Here is a 21,718-nt window from a genome sequence, read left to right on the forward strand (position 1 = left end):
ACCATGGGAAAACATTGGCTACCACGTTCTCTTGGAAAAACATTCCAAGTAGTTGAGTCAACTATTCCTCTTCAGTCCTGATGGTTGGGTGAAATGACCACGCCATGAACAAAGTTTTAATGTGTTTGTAACGTTTGTGTGGAAGTATGTTCATGATTTTTCTGTTTGGGGTTTGCACAGGAGACAACTGGAGCATACATGGCTATATATATTGTAATGCAGTTATATTTTTAATGTTTAATAAGATGCTCATGCATACGACCCTAAGTAGTAGTACTTCTTATTATATTGACCATTAGCTCCGATGATGACAATTTTGTAGAAAGCGCTTAGCTAAGGAAATAAATACTTTTTACACACTTTGATATACAATTTTTTTTCACTCTCTGGCTTCTAAAAATAGAATAATTAAATCCTATTAACTATACAACGTCTCACCGGAGAAGACAATGTAGGTACAGTGGACGCCTACGCAGAAATGCACGGCACCTAAGGAAGAAGTATAGCGATACGCTTTAATTACTATTTTTGCTAATAAAAGGACATGCATTCGAGACGTTTCTTAAAACTGCAGAAATGTTTCTGTTTTTAAACACCAGATCTAAATAATATATTGCCCTCTTCGGGTCATATTGTAGAAAGGCATACATCGATATAATAGTGTTGTGGTTTTAGTCAGTCTCTTCACAGCATGCGAACAATGCAGACAAACCCTCGGCTCGCTAACAATCGACCCTCTTCCGAGATCTAAGCAAACACCTTTTTTTGTTACCAAAATAAACAAATATTTTACTGTTCGTTTGTTACACTTATTTTTATTATTTCAAATAATTGTTTCCGTCAACATACACTGACGGACCATTATAGAAGAATTTAACAATATTATTTACAAACCTGCATTCTTTTCGACTCCCTTGATCACACAAGCTCTAGTATTTTGCTTCGCTTTTTGTCTGATAGTAATTGTCACATCGTAATTGGTTTGGATATCTGCTATTTGGTCCTGTCTAGTTCTCAGAATTGTACTTTCTTCTGGTAAATCAAAGATGATTATCAACGGAAGACTTCCCATCAGCAATTGTCTAGCTTTGTATACGTCGTTGATATTTCCCGATATGTTCACGTTACTTTTTTTTAGGTTCGGAATGTTGGGGTCTTGTGCATCAGGAAACATTATCTGGCAATTGGTATACTGCATTATGGTTTTCAGGTTAGAATGGTTTTTTCCCAGAACGACTTGGTGATGGTGAGGAGAGATTTCCATGGACATTTGAACCGGGATTTGATTCTAAAAAAGAAACAAACATACAGTGAAAAAACAAATAATAAGCACAAAAATATACAAGCAGTATAACAGCTTTGTAAAAATATGATGGTAAGCATTAAAACTGGAAACAAACTAACTAGATAAATGCCTATTAGTAAGGCAAGCCGCACACCAAAGAAACATGAAACGAAAAACATGAAACATGAAACGAAAAACATGTTTCATGAAAAGAAAACACTGCTAAACAAATCTCAAAGTCCGCCTACCAATGAAACCAGTGTGATTCATGCTCATGACACATTTTTATTTTCGGAGAGTTTCATAAATGGCCGGACGTATATTTGTTTAGCAGTGGTTTATTTCCATGAAACGTAATTTACGTTTCATGTTCAAATTCAAGAAAGTGCTGAAATTCGGGCATCTCAATAGAAGATTTTACACGATACACTTCGCTGACGACCAAGACATTCTAACTGAAGGCGATAGTGATACAGACTACCTATATGCTTAGAAAATTGGAAGAGGAGTACACCAAGTAAGGCCTCGCAATTATTATACAAAAAACCGAGTACTTAGTTGTAGAAGAAAGACCAGAAAGCCTACAAATTGAAATGGAAACTATAAAACCAACAGAAACTTTCAAATACTTGGGGGTCCAAATACCATCAAAAGCAGGTAGTAACGAAGAAATATATTCCAGGATTGACCAAGCAAGATCAGCTTACCAGGCGGCTACATGGACTATTGTAGAATAATAAAATATCAAAAGAAAATAAAAGAAGAATTTATAAAACAATAATAGAAAGTGTTGGGTTGTATGGCGCCGAACTCTGAAAAAAAAAATAAAGAAACAAGTCAAAAATTAAGATCATGGAAATGAACTAATGGAGACGATGTTACAACTCACTGGATTTGATAGAGTGAGAAATGAATATATTGGGAGATAAATAGAAATTGATCTAGACATAATAGACACGATCAACGCAAAAAGACTTAACTAGTATAGACATTTCAGATCATTCCTGAAAATATAAGGCCCAAAAAATAGAAAAATTGGGAAGAAAACTAGGTAGACCACGACGATCCTGAAGAGAAGATGTCGGTTGGTGAGTAATTTGAATGATCCTCACAGTCGGTGAGGATGTGTTTCACGGCCAGGTAAACATTTAAAGCATTACTCACCGCAAGATTTTCACACATGTACTCCATAAGCAGAGTAGTAGCATGTTTTACAGAATCTACTTCCCATTCTACTCCTTTCACCAGTACCAAAGTTGCATGAAGTTTCGGTCTAGTTTTGAACATGACTTGTACATTGTATTGCTCTTGGATTTTTACTATATACAAGGATGTTGCATCAATATTTTGGGTCATAATTGGTAGTTCAAAACCAAAAATTAAAGGTATAAGTTCCTGTAAATAAAAATATAGGTATATGAAATTGAAGTGTAAGACAATACGACTTTTTTAATTTAAATTGTTTATAAAATATGTTTTACGGGATTTATAGAAGGAATATAACATATTAACAAATGATTTAAAAGGGAAATGTAGAGCTCAATTTTCTGAACGTATAAACCATAAGATATTGATCCAAAATTTATTAATTTTAATGATTATATTATCTTAAAACGCGACTAGTCCATAGTAATAGTGAATACTTCTTCTTCTTCTTGTAGTGCCTATCCGTTTCGGATGTTGGCGACCATCATGGCAATCTGTACTTTGCACACTGCTGCTCTGAAAAGATTTGTAGTGGTCGTGTTGAACCACGTACGTAGATTTTTTAGCCACGAAATCCTTCGCCTTCCTGGTCCTCGCTTTCCCTCTACTTTTCCCTGTAAGACCAGTTGCAGCAGTCCATATCTTTCACTGTTCCTCATGATGTGACCGAGATATTCGATTTTGGCTGTTTTTATTTTGATTAACAGCTCTTTTTCTTTTTGCATTCTCAGCAAAACACCCTCATTAGTAATGTGGTCTATAAAGATATCTTCAGGATTCGACGATAAAGCCACATCTCAAAAGCCTCAATTTTCTTGCAGGTGGCGTCTGTGAGAGTCCACGACTCAACTCCGTACAACAGTATAGTGAATACTCCCAACTATCATATTATAACCTCGACCCCTACTTTCATTCTAATCATTATACTCAAATCTATACCCGAGAAGAAAATCTCTACTGATGCAGAAAACCAGTGGGGAAACTACTGAAAACAAATGGATATGCATAGGACAAACAGCTATGTATCATCCTAATATACCTCAATATACGCATAACTTCAAAAGTGGTTTCAAGCAATGCCCCAAAGAGGAGGCGAACCGAAGGGGATTGTATTTTTGACGGAGCATAGACGCACTGTGCGCCCGCTGAGTTGACACAACCCGAGGGAAGAAAAATGTATAAATAATAAAAAAAGAAGCCATGTAAGTAATATAGTCTATGGATGTTATTTTGGTCTGAGGCGAAGAGATGCTGGCAGTAATAACGGAAGCGGAAGAAAATCGCTGCCGAGAGGAGGAAAATGGCAAGGCAAAAGAGAAGAACAAAAGAAAATCGAGGAAAAAACAACAAGAATGAGATTAAACAGGGAGTCACAAAGCTACTGTTATAAAACTGACTTGACTTTTCTATGATCTTGTAGGCACTAAGGTTTAATTTTAGTTGACTTTATTTATTTTTAATAACTTATAACTAAACAAATGAAAAACACTGAATTGATATCTTTTATTTTACAAACTACGATATCTAATTTATTTATCACACCAAATATACTAATTTATCTAATTACAAATTCAAAAGTACACCGACGGTTTCAAATTCACAACTACTCTCCCTAATTCAAATGCACCTTTTTATATCTTGTTACAATGTTCCAGAATAAGAAAGATTATTACGGAAGAATTCTTACAATACAAACATCCTATTCTAGAATAACAATCGAAGGGTTATTTACACAAACAACATTTTCTAGAACTAACAGAAATATCGAGGTGTGTACCTATTAACCTTCCGATGACCAACCTTTTTTTGTTACACGGATGACCAAGGGGGGGGAAATGACCCCAGGTCAAAAATGTCAAAAATGACAATTAACAAAAAAAATAAAGTTTTTTTTTTATTTTTAATTTTTTTTTGGCATGGACTTTATGTCATTCAGCCAGTCACAACATGAGTATTAGTGTCATGTGTAGTGTGTATGTTGAGTAAGTGTCTTGTTACTTTGCAAAGTCGACGTCATTAGCGTAAAACTACTTGTAACTACACATAATAGACGCTATTTTTTAGGATATCTAGAATGATATTAAAGTCAAATAAAAAAATAATGAGTTAAAAATTAAAAGTACTTTTGAATTTATTAAAGAAAAACATACGCTGGGGTCACAATTTCCCCCGCTTGGTCATCCGAAGGTTAAAAAGGTTCCCCCTTTTAAAATCATTCACAAACAAATAAATCACAGTACAAAAAAAGAGTCTGCTTAAATTATAATAAATAGGCCATGTCGTGGGCAGCCTGCAGCGTCACAGTACGGTAGATTTGGTGAAAAATAGAAAGAAACAAAAATGGTCATGTAGAGACACATCAACTCACTTTGCAACCCACGTGATGGAAAAGTTATACTTTGCCGAAGGGCATAATTCTTTGTAAATATTATCGATCCTATGGAATTTCAAGCAAATGTGCGATTATAACATAATTAAATACCATTTAATGGGTTCTCGCCCTGGTATTTCTTTGGTGCCTCAACTAGCATCTAATTTTACCGTATAAAATTTAAAATGGCTTAGAATTCCCAATAAAACTCAATGCATCTATGTAAGTGCTGTTGAATATTGCATCGTCATGAGCTATTCTGAAAATTTCAGATCCTTAGCTAGTCGATAAGCACCTATGTTTAAAATCGATTACAAGATTTTTTTCCGGACAAAGTGACAAAGATACAGACAAAGAACAGGCGAAGTATATAAAAACGTGGTAAGCTACACTAAAAAGTAAACAGAACAGACGTGACTTATATTTATTTTTCATATATCTACTTACCCTTACTCTGCTTCTTGCACCTTCTACTCCATTTATATCCCCCGATATTGAAACTTGATTGCTTTTTTCAGTAGGATTGGAACGATTAGAATCTGGAAAGTGAACATGGCATTGTGTTTCTTCCATGACTCGCTTAATACTTAAACCTCCTTTTCCAATAATATGGGAATGATCAGTATAGCTTACGTCCATCTTCATTGTTATTCTATTACACTAAAATGTTTTAGATAATAATTTAGTAAATAATAAAATTAAAAGTTATAAAATCAATATTCAAAAGGTAGACAAAAAAAATTTCATTGTATTTTTGATTTTATTATACACATTTCATCGACATTACTAACCTTCTTCCCTTTTAATCTTTTTTATCTTAAGATGTGCTAGCATTGACTTTATCCACCTTTTTTAAGGGGGTAGCCATCTTAGTCCAATGTTATTTAAATGCATTCATTTTTTTTGAGTCCTGAGAAAACTAATAAATTTTTTTGAAAAATTTATACGCAGAATGAAAGACTGCATTATTGCCGAGGGTCGAAAACCCCCTAGAATAAACAAAAAGTTTCTTTTGAATGCAATATTTGAAATTAAAAATCAAACTTAATTTTCTCTTTTCTTTTCACCACTGTGAACTTATTAAAATAAACGCTATAAAAGTTTTCAGGGATTTTCAGCCCTCAGTAATAATGTAATATTTCATCCTGCGTTTCATTTTTTTCAAAAATACTTATTAGTTTTCTCAAGATTCGAAAACAATGAAAGCATTTAAATAGAATTGGACCAAGATTTCGCGTCTATCTCCTTAAGGTAGAGATAGGCAAAAAAACTTAGCGCAATGTAGAATAATCGAACTAAGAAGCATAAAAATACAACCTAAATTTAAATAAAGAGTAGGTAGACATAGATAACGAAAATAACAAGAAAAAAGACACGGATGATCTAATTGAAGAACCTAATAAATCAAACATATACTGGGAACAGTAATAAATAACAGAGGAAGCATCGAGGACGATCTGATCACTGAACAGACCAGCGAGTAAAGGAAAACTATTCCATAGTATGATACAATTGATCCAAAAGATGGCATAACCCAGAGATCCAAAGTGAAAGTTATCCTCCAACAACCAATTGTTCTATATGGTCCACATAATGTTCAGAAAAAAGTCACACCATTTTGAGCGTCGGGTTTGAGGGGGAGAGGGGGGAGAAATCGGTAAATTCGTAGTTAAATCAAACAAATGAAATAGAGAATGTGGAAAAATCCCCTTACGAACAATTCACACATCCACCATTTCAGGTTGGGAAAAATTTCTTGAATAGAATCAAAGATCCAAACACCTGTTCTTAGAAATGTGTTTCGCCCTCTTCAACCTCTCTGGGCTTATCAATAAAGATGAGAGGTTGAATATCTTTAGACACATTCCATCAAAAAACAACATTCGAGACCCAGACATAGCAGGAGCGTATATCTACGCCTGCTATGTCTGGGTCTCGAATGTTGTTTTTTGATGGAATGTGTCTAAAGATATTCAACCTCTCATCTTTATTGATAAGCCCAGAGAGGTTGAAGAGGGCGAAACACATTTCTAAGAACAGGTGTTTGGATCTTTGATTCTATTCAAGAAATTTTTCCCAACCTGAAATGGTGGATGTGTGAATTGTTCGTAAGGGGATTTTTCCACATTCTCTATTTCATTTGTTTGATTTAGTTACGTTTGGTTGGTAAACCAATAACTTAGATCTTTTGATCACTGAGTGTGTTTCAAAGATTTACATCTTTTGTTTTTTTGTTTTTCAAACATATATTTTACTTATAGTAATTAGGGAATTAAAACGTGAGGCTGTCATGGTCAGATTATGCGGCGTAGATATACGCTCCTGCTATGTCTGGGTCTCGAATGTTGTTTTTTGATGGAATGTGTCTAAAGATATTCAACCTCTCATCTTTATTGATAAGCCCAGAGAGGTTGAAGAGGGCGAAACACATTTCTAAGAACAGGTGTTTGGATCTTTGATTCTATTCAAGAAATTTTTCCCAACCTGAAATGGTGGATGTGTGAATTGTTCGTAAGGGGATTTTTCCACATTCTCTATTTCATTTGTTTGATTTAGTTACGTTTGGTTGGTAAACCAATAACTTAGATCTTTTGATCACTGAGTGTGTTTCAAAGATTTACATCTTTTGTTTTTTTGTTTTTCAAATTCGTAGTTGTTTACGTTTTTCGTCAATATTTCTAAAACTATGCGGTTTAGCATGAACAACCTTTTATACAAAAATGTTCTACATTATTGCATAGTCCTTCTTAAATGAACGGTTCAAAAGTTACGGAGGTAGTATAGTATAATTGGCCCAAAAAAGGCCTAACCCAAACATCCAAAGTAAAAGTTTTCCTTCAACACCAAATTGTTCTATATGGTCCATATATTGTTCACTAAAAAGTTACACCATTTTGAGCGTCCGGTTTGGGGGGGAGATGGGGGAGAAGTCGGTAAAATAGTAGTTTTTTTACTCTCCCCCTCAAACTCGAGGCTCAAAATGATGTGGCTTTTTTAACATTATGTGGACCATATAGAACAATTTGGTGTTGGAGGATAACTTTCACTTTGGATTTCTGGGTTTGGGTCTAGTTATACCATACTATCCAGTCATTAAATAGAGGAACGATAGGGCAAGAAGGACAGAAAGACTAAAAAATAAATAAATAATAAATATACTTAGAATTAAACAGGTAATTGAAACAATAAAGGGGAAAAATAATATGATTCGGTCATATAATGCCGCGTCCTCACTGGTAAAAATTTGCGTCGAACCATTAATTCAATACGCACGAGAAATTTACCAATGCGGACGCGCCATAATACGAATATACAGTAACAGGCCAGTGAAAATAGTCTGGGAAGCTAATCCAATAGGAAAAAACAGAAGAGGCAGACCATTAAAAGAGTGAAACAGGGATATAGCAAATATTACAAAATAAGGGCAAATATTGGCAAGAAGCAACACAACTAGCAAAAAACGGAAAATAATGGAAAAAATTCACCAAAAGCTAAATGCACCTCTCTCGACACCTAACGGTAGAAGAGGAACGATTATGGATGAGTATGTACCTAAATAGTTATTAATCAGAAATAATTACCTTTGTGTCTAATAAGATTACGATTCTTTCTTTGGCAGCTTTGACATCTTCCGGACGACCAGCAATCCTTACATGTGGATCTAAAATTTGGGTAACATATCGTTGGTAAAAGTATAGCAAACTACTCAAACTAGCTCAATAAAGAGCTAGAGCAATAATGAATGTAAATTAATTAGAAAGAGTTTTCTCTTTCTAATTAATTTACATTAATTATTGCTTTTGGTTTTACCTTTCTTTGATTTTGCTCCAATTTTTAGCTTGTTTGGCCAAGTTATGTATGTGTCTGTATCTTCCATAATTTTTGCAAAAAATACGTCAGCTGGAATGAGGGCCTCATTGTCACCTAAAAAAGAAAATATGTGGCACAAAAAATAAAAGAATGTGTGTGTACTTTGTACGCACATAAGAAGTTATACTTCTATTATAAATATAATCTAACTTCATATTATGATTTCAACGAAATCAATATATCTACTTTAAACAGTTTTTTTGTATTGTATTTAAATATTAAACTAATTTTAGAAAGAACTAAAAGAATAACAAAACTTAAAAAAAAATATGACTTTTCCGGATTTGAACGCGGGACCTCTCGATCCGTAGGCGAATGCTCTACCGATGAGCTACCACCGTTTTGTATACACACGATCATTTCTCGGACATAATTACAATCACGGTGACAGATAGATTAATTGAAAATAAACATTTTCAATAATACTTATTACGAGGAAGACAAATCCACAGACACAAAAATTATAATAAATATATTTACTAAAAACACTAATAGTACATTCTTTCACGGTTTTTTCTCTAAATTTTAAAGAACCGCTTGGATTGACAAGAAATTTGGCATACATATAGCTTACATGTCAAAGAAAAAAAGTGATATTGTGCCGATGTGTGCTTTTGCCCTGGGGGTGACTTTCACCCCCTCTTGGGGGTGAAAAAATGTATGTCCAAAATAAGACCGGAAATGGGTAAACTGACTAATTTTAAGTAACTTTTGTTCTATAGAGCTTTTTCGCCAAGTCAACACTTTTCGAGTTATTTGCGAGTGAATATGCTCATTTTTCAACAAAATAACCACATTTTTAGACGGTTCTTCGCAAATAACTCAAAAAGTAAGTATTTTGTCGAAAAAACGCTCTTAGCAAAAATATAGCCTATAAAAAAGTTAAAAAAATGGTGTACACGTTAGGTCTCTGGATCTCGTAGAACCAGAGTTATAACCAATGAAAAATAGATTCATATTCACCAAATTTCAGATAGAATATTTCGACGTAAAATATCCAAAAAATTAAGCACTTTTTGGGGAAAACCCATTATGTATAACTTTTTTAAAGTGTTTAAAAAAAGCTTTATTTCTGTTTTTACAAAAAGTTTCTAGCATTAAATTTAAGCAAGTTACGCTCAAAATAAAGTTGGTCTCTTTTGTTTTGGCAAAAAAAAATCGGGAAGACCACCCCCTAATTAGAAACTTAAATGAAATTAATCGTTAACGCTCCACAAATTATTTTACTTATGTTGTGTTTATATGATCTGTAAGTTTGGTCGATTCAAAGTGCTTATTTTTTTTAAATTTGGTTTCGAAGTAAAATTTTTAAAAATTTTAATTTTGAAAATATGTTTTTTTCAAAATAACTTAAAAATTGTTAGAGATACCAAAAATCTCGAAAAACAAAAAAAGTCAGCATTGCTTTTCTAAATATCATGTATTTTTTTGTTTTTCTGTTAGACAAAAATTGATTAAGATTTGGTGTTTCTAAATTTGCATACATTAGTGATCAGTGACTCGTTCAACCCCTTTTAACTACAGCCCATTCAATAATAAGGACTTTGAATGAAACTTACAGATCATGTAAACAATACATACAAGAGTCAAAAAACTTGTGAAGTCGTAACGATTAAGTTCATTTAAGATACTAATTAGGGAGTGATTTTCTCGATTTTTTTACCAAAACAAAAAGGGACTAACTTTATTTTGAGCGTAACTTGTTTACTTTTGATGCTAGAAACTTTTCTTATAAAACAAAAATGAAGCTTTTTTTAACACTTTAAATAAGTTATAATGAGTTTTCCCCGAAATGTGCTTCATTTTTGGTTACTTCACGTTAAAGTATTCCATTTGGAATTTGACGAATATGAACCTATTTTTCATTAGCTATAACTCTACTTCTACTAGATATAGAGACGTGATATATACAGCACTCTTTTAAATTTTTTACAGGCTATATTTTTTCGACAAAATACTTACTATTATACTATTTGAGTTATTTGCGAAAAACCGTCTAAAAGCGTGGTTATTTTGTAGAAAAAATGAACATATTCACTGCCAAATAACTCGAAAAGTATTGACTTAGTGAAAAAACTCTATAGAACAAAAGTTACTTAAAATTAGCCAGATTATCCATTTCCTGGCTTACTGTGGACGAATAATTTTTCACCCCCAAGAGGGGGTGAAAACCACCCCAGGGCAAAAGCACATATCGGCACAATATCACTTTGTTTCTTTGACTTGTTAGCTATGTGTATGCCAAATTTCATGTCAATCCAAGCGGTTCTTTAAAATTTAGAGGTTTTGCAATACTTTACCGTTAAAGAACGGACTATAATAATGGTAGGGGAGCAAAGTATGCTAAATGTGCAGTCACTCGAGCGCTTTGGGGACCTATTGGGTTGTGATTATTAGGTCCTAAAACCAAAAAAAGTTAAGTAAAATTTTCCATTTTAGCGGGCGCTTGCCATTTTTTAATTTAATTTTCCATTTCCATTAATCGTTTTTTCCGAATATAGCGCCATCTATCCATAATTCGAAAAAATGTTTCGAATAAAAGTTGCTTATTTTTATGCAGAGAATTCAAATCTGCAATAAAAAATGGGGGCTCCCATTTAAGATTTTAAAGTAACCCCCCACCCCACCTCCGTGGGGGGTCGCGTTTGGTACCATTCGATATATTTTTAAAAAATATTAAATAAGTGTATTTTGCAGTTTTTCGATCTGATGTTTATTTTACTAAATATCGCGGGATTTGTATTTAAAATTTAAAATTTACCCCCCACCCCTCTCTGCGAGGGGTCGTGTTTGGTATCTGTAGATAGATTTTTGAAAAATATTGAACGTGTAGTTTCTAGTTTTTCGATCTGACTTTCATTTCGCGAAATATTCGCCTTTTTCTTGTGAAACTTTGTGACTCACCAATTCCCTTACGCCCCGCTCAAATCGTCAGAGTTTTTAAATATACACTGTTTTGCATGTACTTAACTTACCTTATCTTAATCTGACAATTTCGAGTATTTTTAAGGATAGATTTTTTTTTTCGGGCCCCCCTAAACGAACTCCCCTGTGTTAAGAGCCAATATATGGCAGAGGTACATCTGCAGGGTACCACGTTTCTCCCCATATGATAATCTGACGCGCTCGAGTAACTGCAAAAATCCCCGCTTGGGCTCCCCTACCATAATATATTATTTTCACGCACACCTTATTTGCGCTACATAACTTAAAATATGTAGCAACTAATTCCAAACTGTCGGTGTGCGCATGCGCCCAGAAAAATAAAAATTCACCCTCGCGCCTAAAGATGTATAACTTCAAAAAGTGAGAATTTTTATAACCAGAGTTTGTATAAGATTTATATTTATTTATTTATATAACTTCCGTTTATCAAAGGTATCTCAAATATTACAGAGAAATTTGTTGGGGATATACAAGAATAAAATGACAAAAAATTTAAGAGAATTTTAGAAAAAAGAACACAAGTCATAGAAGACGAAGTAGAATCTTCTAAAAAATGGCAAAGCCACAGTTATCAACAATATACCCACTGGTCTAATAAAAGCAAATACTGAGCAATCAGTAGGTATAGCAATCAGTAGGTACACCTTTTGAACTTTTGTAGGTAAACTTCAGTAGGTAAACTTTTGAACAGAAGATGGGCTGACGAAGAATTACTAAAGAATAGGAAGGAGGGATTGATAATAAAAATACCCAAAAAGGAGACCTGAGTAGATGAAATAATTGGCGTGCAATAATATTACTAAGCGCCCCGTCTAAAGTGCTGACCAAAATCGAACTGGAAATGTTGAGTCCGAAAGTAGATAAAAAACTGAGAAGTAACCAAACTATTTTAGTTGTCATTTATATTATATGGGTTGTCATTTATATGGGTCTGCGTCAACAGGATATCTTAATAAAGTTGAAATCCAAAGAAATAAATGTTTGAGACTCTGTCTCGGTTACTTAAAATCTACTCCTATTACTATTATTGAGATTGAAGCTAAGGAACCACCACTTACTCTACGTAGACAGTTTTGTACAGATAAGTTTGTAGCTAGAGCTATTTCAAAAAACGTCAGCTACTTAAGGCTATTCGTAACTTGAATATATTAGATTTAAGCCACAAATATTGGTGTACTAAAAGAACCCCCATATACGTTGAAAGCTATAGGAAATTGACAATGTATGAACACCAAATGTACAAAAATAAAATACCTCCAATTTACACTAAACCTCCTGAAACTCTCTTTTCCAAGATAATACAAACAAATTACATAGATTCAAACCTTCCAGGCAGTATTATCAACAAAATAATTAAAGACAAGTGGTCTATGTTTCAATATATTTTTACTGACGGCTCCAAAATTCAAAATAGAACCGGAAGTGCAATATATCACTGGAATTCTGAATACAAAGAATCATGCCGATTGCCTAATGAAGCTTCAATATATACTGCCGAATTATCATCTTTATTACTTGCGTTAAAATATATAGCCTCTGTTGGTATGGACAATTATATCATTTTCACCGATTGTAGAAGTATTGTGGACAAACTCACTTCTATCCAATCGACAAAAAGTCTAAACCACATTGAGATAGAAATTAAGAGTCTATATTATGATATTACTTCCTCGGGCAGTTCAATTATTATTTGTTGGGTTAGAGGACATTCTGGAATATTTGGAAATGAAGAAGTCGACAAATTAGCTAAATCTGCAGCTTTAACCAAACGAAACATAAACAACATACTTCTACCAGTAACCGATATAGATAATATCAGTAAAAACCATTGCAAACAAAATTGGCAACGTGTATATAACCAAAGTGCAACGGGAATAAATTTTAGAAATTGCCAACCACTAATTCCCAATGAGAGATGGTTTAAACAAGAATCAAATAGGCTATTTATAAAAACAATAAACAGAATGAGGTCAAATCACGCACTAACCCCAGCATACAAACACAGCATACGTATCAGTGATAACCCATATTGCGCCTGTGATGGAATGGGAGATCTACAGCATCTCATATTGGAGTGTGGACAGTACAGACAAAATATTAAAGTGATGTATTAAAAGTTAATTGATCTAAATTGTCCTTTACCTGTCAATTTAAACGAAATTCTTTTTCCAAAAAGTAAGCAGACGTTAAAATGTCTTTACGAATATGTAACGTCCTGTAAATTTAAATTTTAAATGGGCTTAGATAATAAAATTAAAAATTGTAAAAATATCACACAAAATTGAAAAATGTATCCATTAATATATTATAACACCCTGTAAATTTAGATAATAAGTAGGCTTAGATATTAACTTAAAATTGTTATTGTAATACCATACAAAAAAACAAATAGTCTGGCTAATTGGCTATGTCAAAGCCATTAATAAAAAAAAAAAGTAACCAAACAGGCTTCCATTCCAAACGCTCCACCGTTGACCACATTTGCATCCTTAGAATTATCTTGGATCAAACAAATGAATGGAATATAGATACATATGTGAGTTTTATTGACTTTGAAAATGCCTTCGACGTTGTAAATAGGGTATAGATGCGGAAAATCCTAAGGTTATGTGGGATATCACTATAAATCATAAACTTTATTAAACTCTTCTACGAAGGATAAAAAGCCAAACTGGAACGCTCAGATGAAGTAACAGAAGAAATAGGTGTAGAAACTGGAGTTAAACAGGGTTGTGTACTATCCAAATCAGAACGAAACTACAACTAATAAACTGCATATTATGTTTGTAAACAAAGGAATATTTTTAGAAAACTCCGGAGAGTACATGTACTGCCCTAATTGTCTCCGAAAAACCTGATTTTACAAAGAGATGCCTGATACGATACGTTCCGGACAGTACGAATTTTTCATATTTAAATCCATTAAAATCTACATTTTTCGGAAACTAAACGCTACGTGCTGGAAACAATGAGTGCATGATAATATGTAGAAACCTTTAGTCTAAAGGGGTAGATACTAAGTAGGTAATGCATAAATCAATGCTATGTATCTATATAAATGCAAAAACTGCCGTTAAAATGGAGAATAAAATTTCAGACGCATTTTCTGTCACAAAAGGCTTAACGACGTTCTACACCTTCGTTGCGGGGTATACCTCTCAGAGGAAAGGGGGGAAACTTATATGCAAGCGAAAGTTGGTAACAATGCAGTATTTTCACTTTTATTTCATAATGGTACGGTAAACAATCCTCATTTTTTAATATGTTATTCCTTACAAAAAAACCTTTAATTTAAGCACAAATAATTAAAAATCGTAAATTTGGGTCAAAAGTTATTAACTTTTTAAGAATTCCCATAAGAGCCCATGTTAAAACTTAACTTTGACCCTTAATATAGTATGTTCGCTAAACTCAGACGCAACTTTCTAGATATTTTAGTCGGTAATTTTGCCAATTTTAGTAAAATTGGCAAAAAATAATTACTAAATAGTTAATAATCACTAAATAGTTAGTAATTTTGCCAATTTTTGCAAAATTGGCAAAAAACAAAACAAATTATCGACTAAAATATCTAGCCAGTTGCGTCTGAGTTTAGCGAACCGACTATAGTAATTAAACGGCACGGTAAAACAATTTTTAAAAAATCAAGTCTTAGTTTTTTTAAGTAAACTATAACAACTAAAATTTCATGCAAATCCTTAATTATTTGCCGAAGGTGTAGAACGTCGTTAAGATAAAGATGTTCTTTGTCTCCAATTCTATTCAAAATCTATATTCAATAAGCATTAAACAACTGGAGGAGAAATGCACAGGAATGAGAATAAAACTCGGAATAAAGTACATAACAAATATTTTCTTCGCAGACGATCAAGTGAGTATGATAAGTTATGAGGAAGGCACGGATTCTATGATTCGAAAGTTAACCGAAGAATGCGAAAATTGAGGAGTCACAATCAATATAAACAAGACAAAATATCTTAGAATATAGCGGACGATGAAAGAGACCCGCAACTCTCGATTAGACATATAAAAAAATGCGAAGAGTTTAAATACCTAGTAGTCCATTCTTTCACGGTTTTTGCTCTAAATTTTAAAGAACCGCTTAGATTGACATGAAATTTGGCATACGTATAGCTTACATGTCAAAGAAAAAAAGTGATATTGTGCCGATGTGTGCTTTTGCCCTGGGGGTGACTTTCACCCCCTCTTGGGGGTGAAAAAATATATGTCCAAAATAAGTGCGGAAATGGGTAAACTGACTAATTTTAAGTAACTTTTGTTATATAGAGCTTTTTCACCAAATCAACATTTTTCGAGTTATTTGCGAGTGAATATGTTCATTTTTCAACAAACTAACCACATCTTTAGACGGTTTTTCGCAAATAACTCAAAAAGTAAGTATTTTGTCGAAAAAACGTTCCTAGCAAAAATATAGCCCATAAAAAAGTAAAAAAAATGGTGCACGCGTTAGGTCTCTGGATCTCGTAGAACCAGAGTTATAGCCAATGAAAAATATATTCGTATTCACCAAATTTCAAATAGAATATTTTGACGTGAAATATCCAAAAAATTAAGCACTTTTTGGGGAAAACCCATTATAACTTTTTTAAAGTGTTTAAAAAAAGCTTTATTTCTGTTTTTACAAAAAGTTTCTAGCATTAAATTTAAGCAAGTTACGTTCAAAATAAAGATGGTCCCTTTTGTTTTTGTAAAAAAAAATCGGGAAGCCCACCCCCTAATTAGCAACTTAAATGAAATTAATCGTTACCGCTCCACAAATTATTTTACTTATGTTGTGTTTATATGAACTGTAAGTTTCATCGATTCAAAGTGCTTATTTTTGAAAAAATTTGGTTTCAAAGTAAAATTTTTAAAAATTTTGAAAAATATGCTTTTTTCAAAATAACTTAAAAATTGTTAGAGATACCAAAAATCTCGAAAAACAGAAAAAGTCAGATTTGCTTTTCTGAATATCATGTATTTTTTTATTTTTCTGTTAGACAAAAATTGATTAAGATTTGGTGTTTCTAAATTTGCATACATTCGTGATCAGTGACTCGTTCAACCCCTTTTAACTACAGCCCTTTCAATAATAAGGACTTTGAACCGATGAAACTTAGAGATCATATAAACCATATATACACGAGTCAAGAAACTTGTGAAGTCGTAACGATTAAGTCATTTAAGATACTAATTAGGGGGTGATTTTCTCGATTTTTTTACCAAAACCAAAAGGGACTAACTTTATTCTGAGCGTAACTTGTTTAATTTTGATGCTAAAAATTTTTTTTATAAAACAAAAATGAAGCTTTTTTAAACACTTTAAATAAGTTGAAATGAGTTTTCCCCGAAATGTGCTTCATTTTTGGTTATTTCACGTTAAAGTATTGCATTTGGAATTTGACGAATATGAACCTATTTTTCATTAGCTATAACTCTGCTTCTACTAGGTGTAGAGACGTTATATATACACCATTTTTTAAAATTTTTTACAGGCTATATTTTTGCAAAAGAATGTTTTTTCGACAAAATACTTACTATTTGAGTTATTTTCGAAAAACGGTCTAAAAGCGTGGTTATTTTGTTGAAAAAATGAACATATTCACTGCCAAATAACTCGAAAAGTATTGACTTAGTGAAAAAAACTCTATAGAACAAAAGTTACTTAGAATTAGCCAGTTTATCCATTTCCTGACTTTCTTTGAACGAATATTTTTTCACCCCCAAGAGGTGGTGAAAACCACCCCCAGGGCAAAAGCACATATCGGCACAATATCACTTTTTTTGTTTGACTTGTTAGCTATGTTTATGCCAAATTTCATGTCAATCCAAGCGGTTCTTTAAAATTTAGAGGTTTTGCAATATTTTACCGTTAAAGAACGGACTATATAGGGACAGTGATAGCGAAAGAAAGAACATCGAAACGGGACACCCAGTAGAAAATACAACAGGCCTGCAATGTGGTACAGATACTAAACTCGATACTTTGGTCTCCTAAAACTAGTTTACAAACAAAAATGACAATCTTCTAGTCAGTTGTATAACCAATTTTAACGTACGGATCTGAATGTTGGTACTAAATGATGATGAAAGAGAAGAAAAACTGGAAGTAGTAGAAATAGACTACCTAAGAAGAGCGTGTCGGATATCCAGACTTGATCACACCCCAAATAATAAATAATAAGAAGAACATAAAGGATTTACGATACCGTAGATACAATAAAATCCAGTTAGATACAGTTTTTATTTTATGGTACGGACATGTAATGCGAATGAATGATGAACGATGGCCAAAACATGTCTTAAACTATGTTCCATGGAATAGAAGAAGACTGGCATAAGAATGGAGAGAAGGAATAAGAGAATTAATGTGAGATAAAACCATAAATGAGTAGGAATTGACCAACCGAAAAAGGTTGAGATCGAAATGCCGGATGCGGCAGAGGCTGTAGGACCCCCGTAGATATACACAGGGTGCTTGGTAAAGAATGGGCCATAGATTCCTGAAGTTAAAATAAGTTGATTTAAGCTAACTTACTTTAGTACAAAAGTTGATAATAACCGAAATACAGGGTGTAAAAGTTAAACTTTTATTTTATTTATTCTTGAATATTTCCTGACAGGGATGGGACAACATCACGAAATTTGGTAAGTGATGCTGGTACTGTACACCCTACTAAATTATGTTAAACAAACGTTTCTGGCAACTACCAGAGGCGTACGACGGGGGAACGTAAATGGTTGACGCTTTCCAAATTCTACGCCACTGGCAGAATTTCTATTATAGTGCAATTTTTTGACTCTCCAGTACTTTCTATGTAAATAACATACTCTTCATTCGTAACGATAAAGCCATTAGTTTTCGAGATATTTGAAGCAAGGTGCCTTTTCATTTTTAACTTCAAATATCTCGAAAACTAATGACTTTATCGTTATTAATGAAGAGTATATTATTTGCATAGAAAGTATTGGAAAGTGGTTTTTAATTTATTACTGATGTAGAAAATTTTTGAATTTTATTATTTATAAAACCGACTGGCGTAAAGTGATTAAGTGATCAGTCATGTCAGTATGAAAAACGATAGAATTAATATTAATTTACTGCTTTAATAGTCCATTCACTCACGGTAAAATATTGCAAAACCTTCAAACCAAAAAAATTTAAAGAACGGCTTGGATAGACATGCAATTTGACATACACATAGCTAATAATGTCAAAGAAAAAACGAGAAAAATAATATACGTTCAAAATAAGTCCTGAATTGGATGAACTAACTAATTCTAATCAACTTTTTTTCTATATTGTTTTTTCACTAAGTCAATACTTTTAACTCAAGAAGTATTTTATTAAAAAAATACTATTAGCAAAAATATAGCTGATAAAAAAGTGAAAAAAATGAAGTATATATAAAGTCTATAGACCAGTATATAGCAGCAGAGGTTACAGCTAATAAAAAGTAAGTTCTACCAAAAAATCAAGCAATTTTCGCGGGAATATTGATTTCAACTTTTTTTAAATTATTTAAAAAAACTTTGTTTTTCTTTTTTAAAAAAGTTTCTAACATGAAAAGTATGTAAGTTACGTCAAAATAATGTTGTTCGAAAAATTGAAAAATGCGAAATGAAATTAATCGTTACTGCTTCACAAATTACTTTACTTATGTATTTTTTATAAGATCTGTAAGATTCATTGGTTCAAAGCGCTTATTTTTGAAAAGGCTGTAGTTAAATGGGCTAAACGAGTCACTAATCACGAGTGTATACAAATTTTGAATAGCCATACCTTAACCAATTTTTGTCTTCAAACAGAAAGTCCAAAATATTTACAATAGCATATTTTTTTACTACTTGAGATTTTTGGTATCACCAATAATTTTTAAGTTATTTAAAAAAAAAATTTCATAATTAAAAAACAATTTCTATTCAACCATTTTTTTCAAAAATGAGAACTTTGAACCGATAAAACTTACAGATCATATAAACAATACATAGGTAAGTCAAGTAACTTGTGAAGCGGTAACGATTAGTTTCATTTGAGATGCTAATTAGGTGGTGATTTTTACGATTGTTTTTACCGAGAAAAATGACCAACTTTGTTTTGAGCGTACCTTGTTTACGTTTGATGCTAGAAACTTTTAAAGAAAAACAGAAATTCAGCTTTTTTAAACACTTTAAAAAATGTGTGATGAGTTACAATATTCGATTTGGAATTTGACGAATAAGAACCTATTTTTCATTACCTACGACTCTACTCCTACTGGGTATACAGAGAACTTTTTGAGTTATTTCCAAAAAACCCTCTAGGAACCTAGTTTTTTGTTAAAGAAGAACATATTCACTCGCAAATAACTCAAAAAGTATTGACTTAGTGAAAACAATCTATGGAACTAAAGTGCTTAGAATTAGTTAGTTTATCCAATTCCAGACTTATCTTGAACGTGTATTTTTTCACTCCCGAGAAAGGAAGAAACTCACCCCCTGGACAAACTCACACATCAGTACAATATCACCTTTTTTCTTTGACATGTTAGCTATGTTTATGCCAAATTTCATGTCAATCCAAACGGTTTTCTAAAATTTGGAGCAACAACCATGAGTAAAATGAACTGTAAATTAGGTTGAGTTTTTATAAAAAATGTATGATACATTTTATGGTATATGATGATTTATATTCAATGTTTATTAAAAACTTTTGATATACAATGTGTGGTTTTATTGGGCAGGCGGGCCCGCATCCCAACTGGAACCAGGGCCCGCTGATCTATCAGTACGCCACTGCTGGGCACAATGAAAGATATCAGGATGGAAGATGGAATAAAGAAATTGGCCGTTGGAGACCATATACTGCAAAAAGGTCAAGGAGTCGACCGCAAATGAGATGAAAAGATGATATTGGGCAAAGCGCACGTCCAATGCGGAAAAGGCAAACAGAAGACACAGACAAATGGTAGAGGCCTATATTCAAACATTAATAGATTTTGGGCTACAGATAGATAGATAAAATATTAATACATACCTGTCAACATTTGTTCTAATTTCTTTCTGTCGACCCTGAACCGTTCCTGGTGTAGATCCGACACCTCCTTGAGTCCCAGCTTCGAAAGAAGGTCTCTCAATTCCTCCTTGGAGTCCCAATTCGAAGTCCATTCTGAGGTAGTAGTACCACATTCTGATGCTTCCGAAAGGGTATCGGAATTTTTGTTGATGTCAAGCACTCGAGTAGGTAAAAAATTGCAGGCCATTTTTTTATTTTATTATTTTACTTTACTATAACTTTACGCATTACAATCAAAATACAAAAAATATTTATAAATCGAGTTTCGTCACCTGTGCTTTTGCTTTTGCGATGTCCTTAAAATTTGAGTGCGTTTTTTTAACTCTCGGTGACGATTGGAACGCAACTAAAATGGTAAAATTTTATTTTAATCTATATTGTAGAGAAGTTTTTGCCCGGTAGTGTTATCAGGTCTTTTTGTTGGGACTTTTTTAGGACCAAGCTTGTGATTTTATTTTAATATACATCGAAGTAATTAAGTTAAATAGAAGGACCTGAAATAAACTGCTCGTCAAAAGTAAGGGATATGGCCAAAGGTGCTAGAAAATGAATATTCAAACCTACATGGGAAATAAATTTATATATTTATATTAGGTATACGTAATCCTTAATTTATTATATAGGCCAGGAACCGAAGCTTTACAACTCGCAATTTTTACAGAATGGATCGATTTACTTGAAAATTTGAGAATAAGAAGTGGATAGTATAAGGATCAAAATTTATATGATTCCGAAAGACGCTCTTACCATGGGGGTGGTTGCCACCCCATCTCGGGGGTGGAAATTTTTTATTATATTTTGACCGCAAAAGTTGATAAAAACTTTCATTTTAAGCAAAAAATGTTCTATACATTTTTTTGATAAAATTAATATAGTTTCCGATTTATTCGCTATCGAAAGTATTAGTTTCGTATAGAAAAAATCAATGTATTTCGATAATATATACTTATTTACGATTCACTCAATTTTTGCCGTAGAATAAATT

General features: G+C 32.9%; 1 protein-coding gene across 1 annotated transcript in view; it reads right to left on the bottom strand.

Annotated features, from left to right (window-relative positions):
• The window catches only part of LOC114326454 (protein bicaudal C), an 84,235-nt gene extending 63,168 nt beyond the window's left edge, over positions 1–21,067 (bottom strand). The window contains exons 1-6 of the mRNA XM_028274833.2: positions 20,695–21,067; positions 8,673–8,786; positions 8,444–8,523; positions 5,310–5,522; positions 2,450–2,680; positions 895–1,288 (exon numbers count right to left, since the gene is read on the bottom strand). Coding sequence (XP_028130634.1) covers positions 895–1,288; positions 2,450–2,680; positions 5,310–5,522; positions 8,444–8,523; positions 8,673–8,786; positions 20,695–20,920 — 1,258 coding nt within the window. The 5' untranslated portion in view covers positions 20,921–21,067. The remainder of the gene's footprint in view (positions 1–894; positions 1,289–2,449; positions 2,681–5,309; positions 5,523–8,443; positions 8,524–8,672; positions 8,787–20,694) is intronic.
• Between the last annotated feature and the right edge of the window lie 651 nt (positions 21,068–21,718).

The sequence above is a fragment of the Diabrotica virgifera genome, chromosome 7 (assembly GCF_917563875.1).
Source record: "Diabrotica virgifera virgifera chromosome 7, PGI_DIABVI_V3a".
In the NCBI taxonomy this organism is placed as follows: domain Eukaryota; kingdom Metazoa; phylum Arthropoda; class Insecta; order Coleoptera; family Chrysomelidae; genus Diabrotica; species Diabrotica virgifera.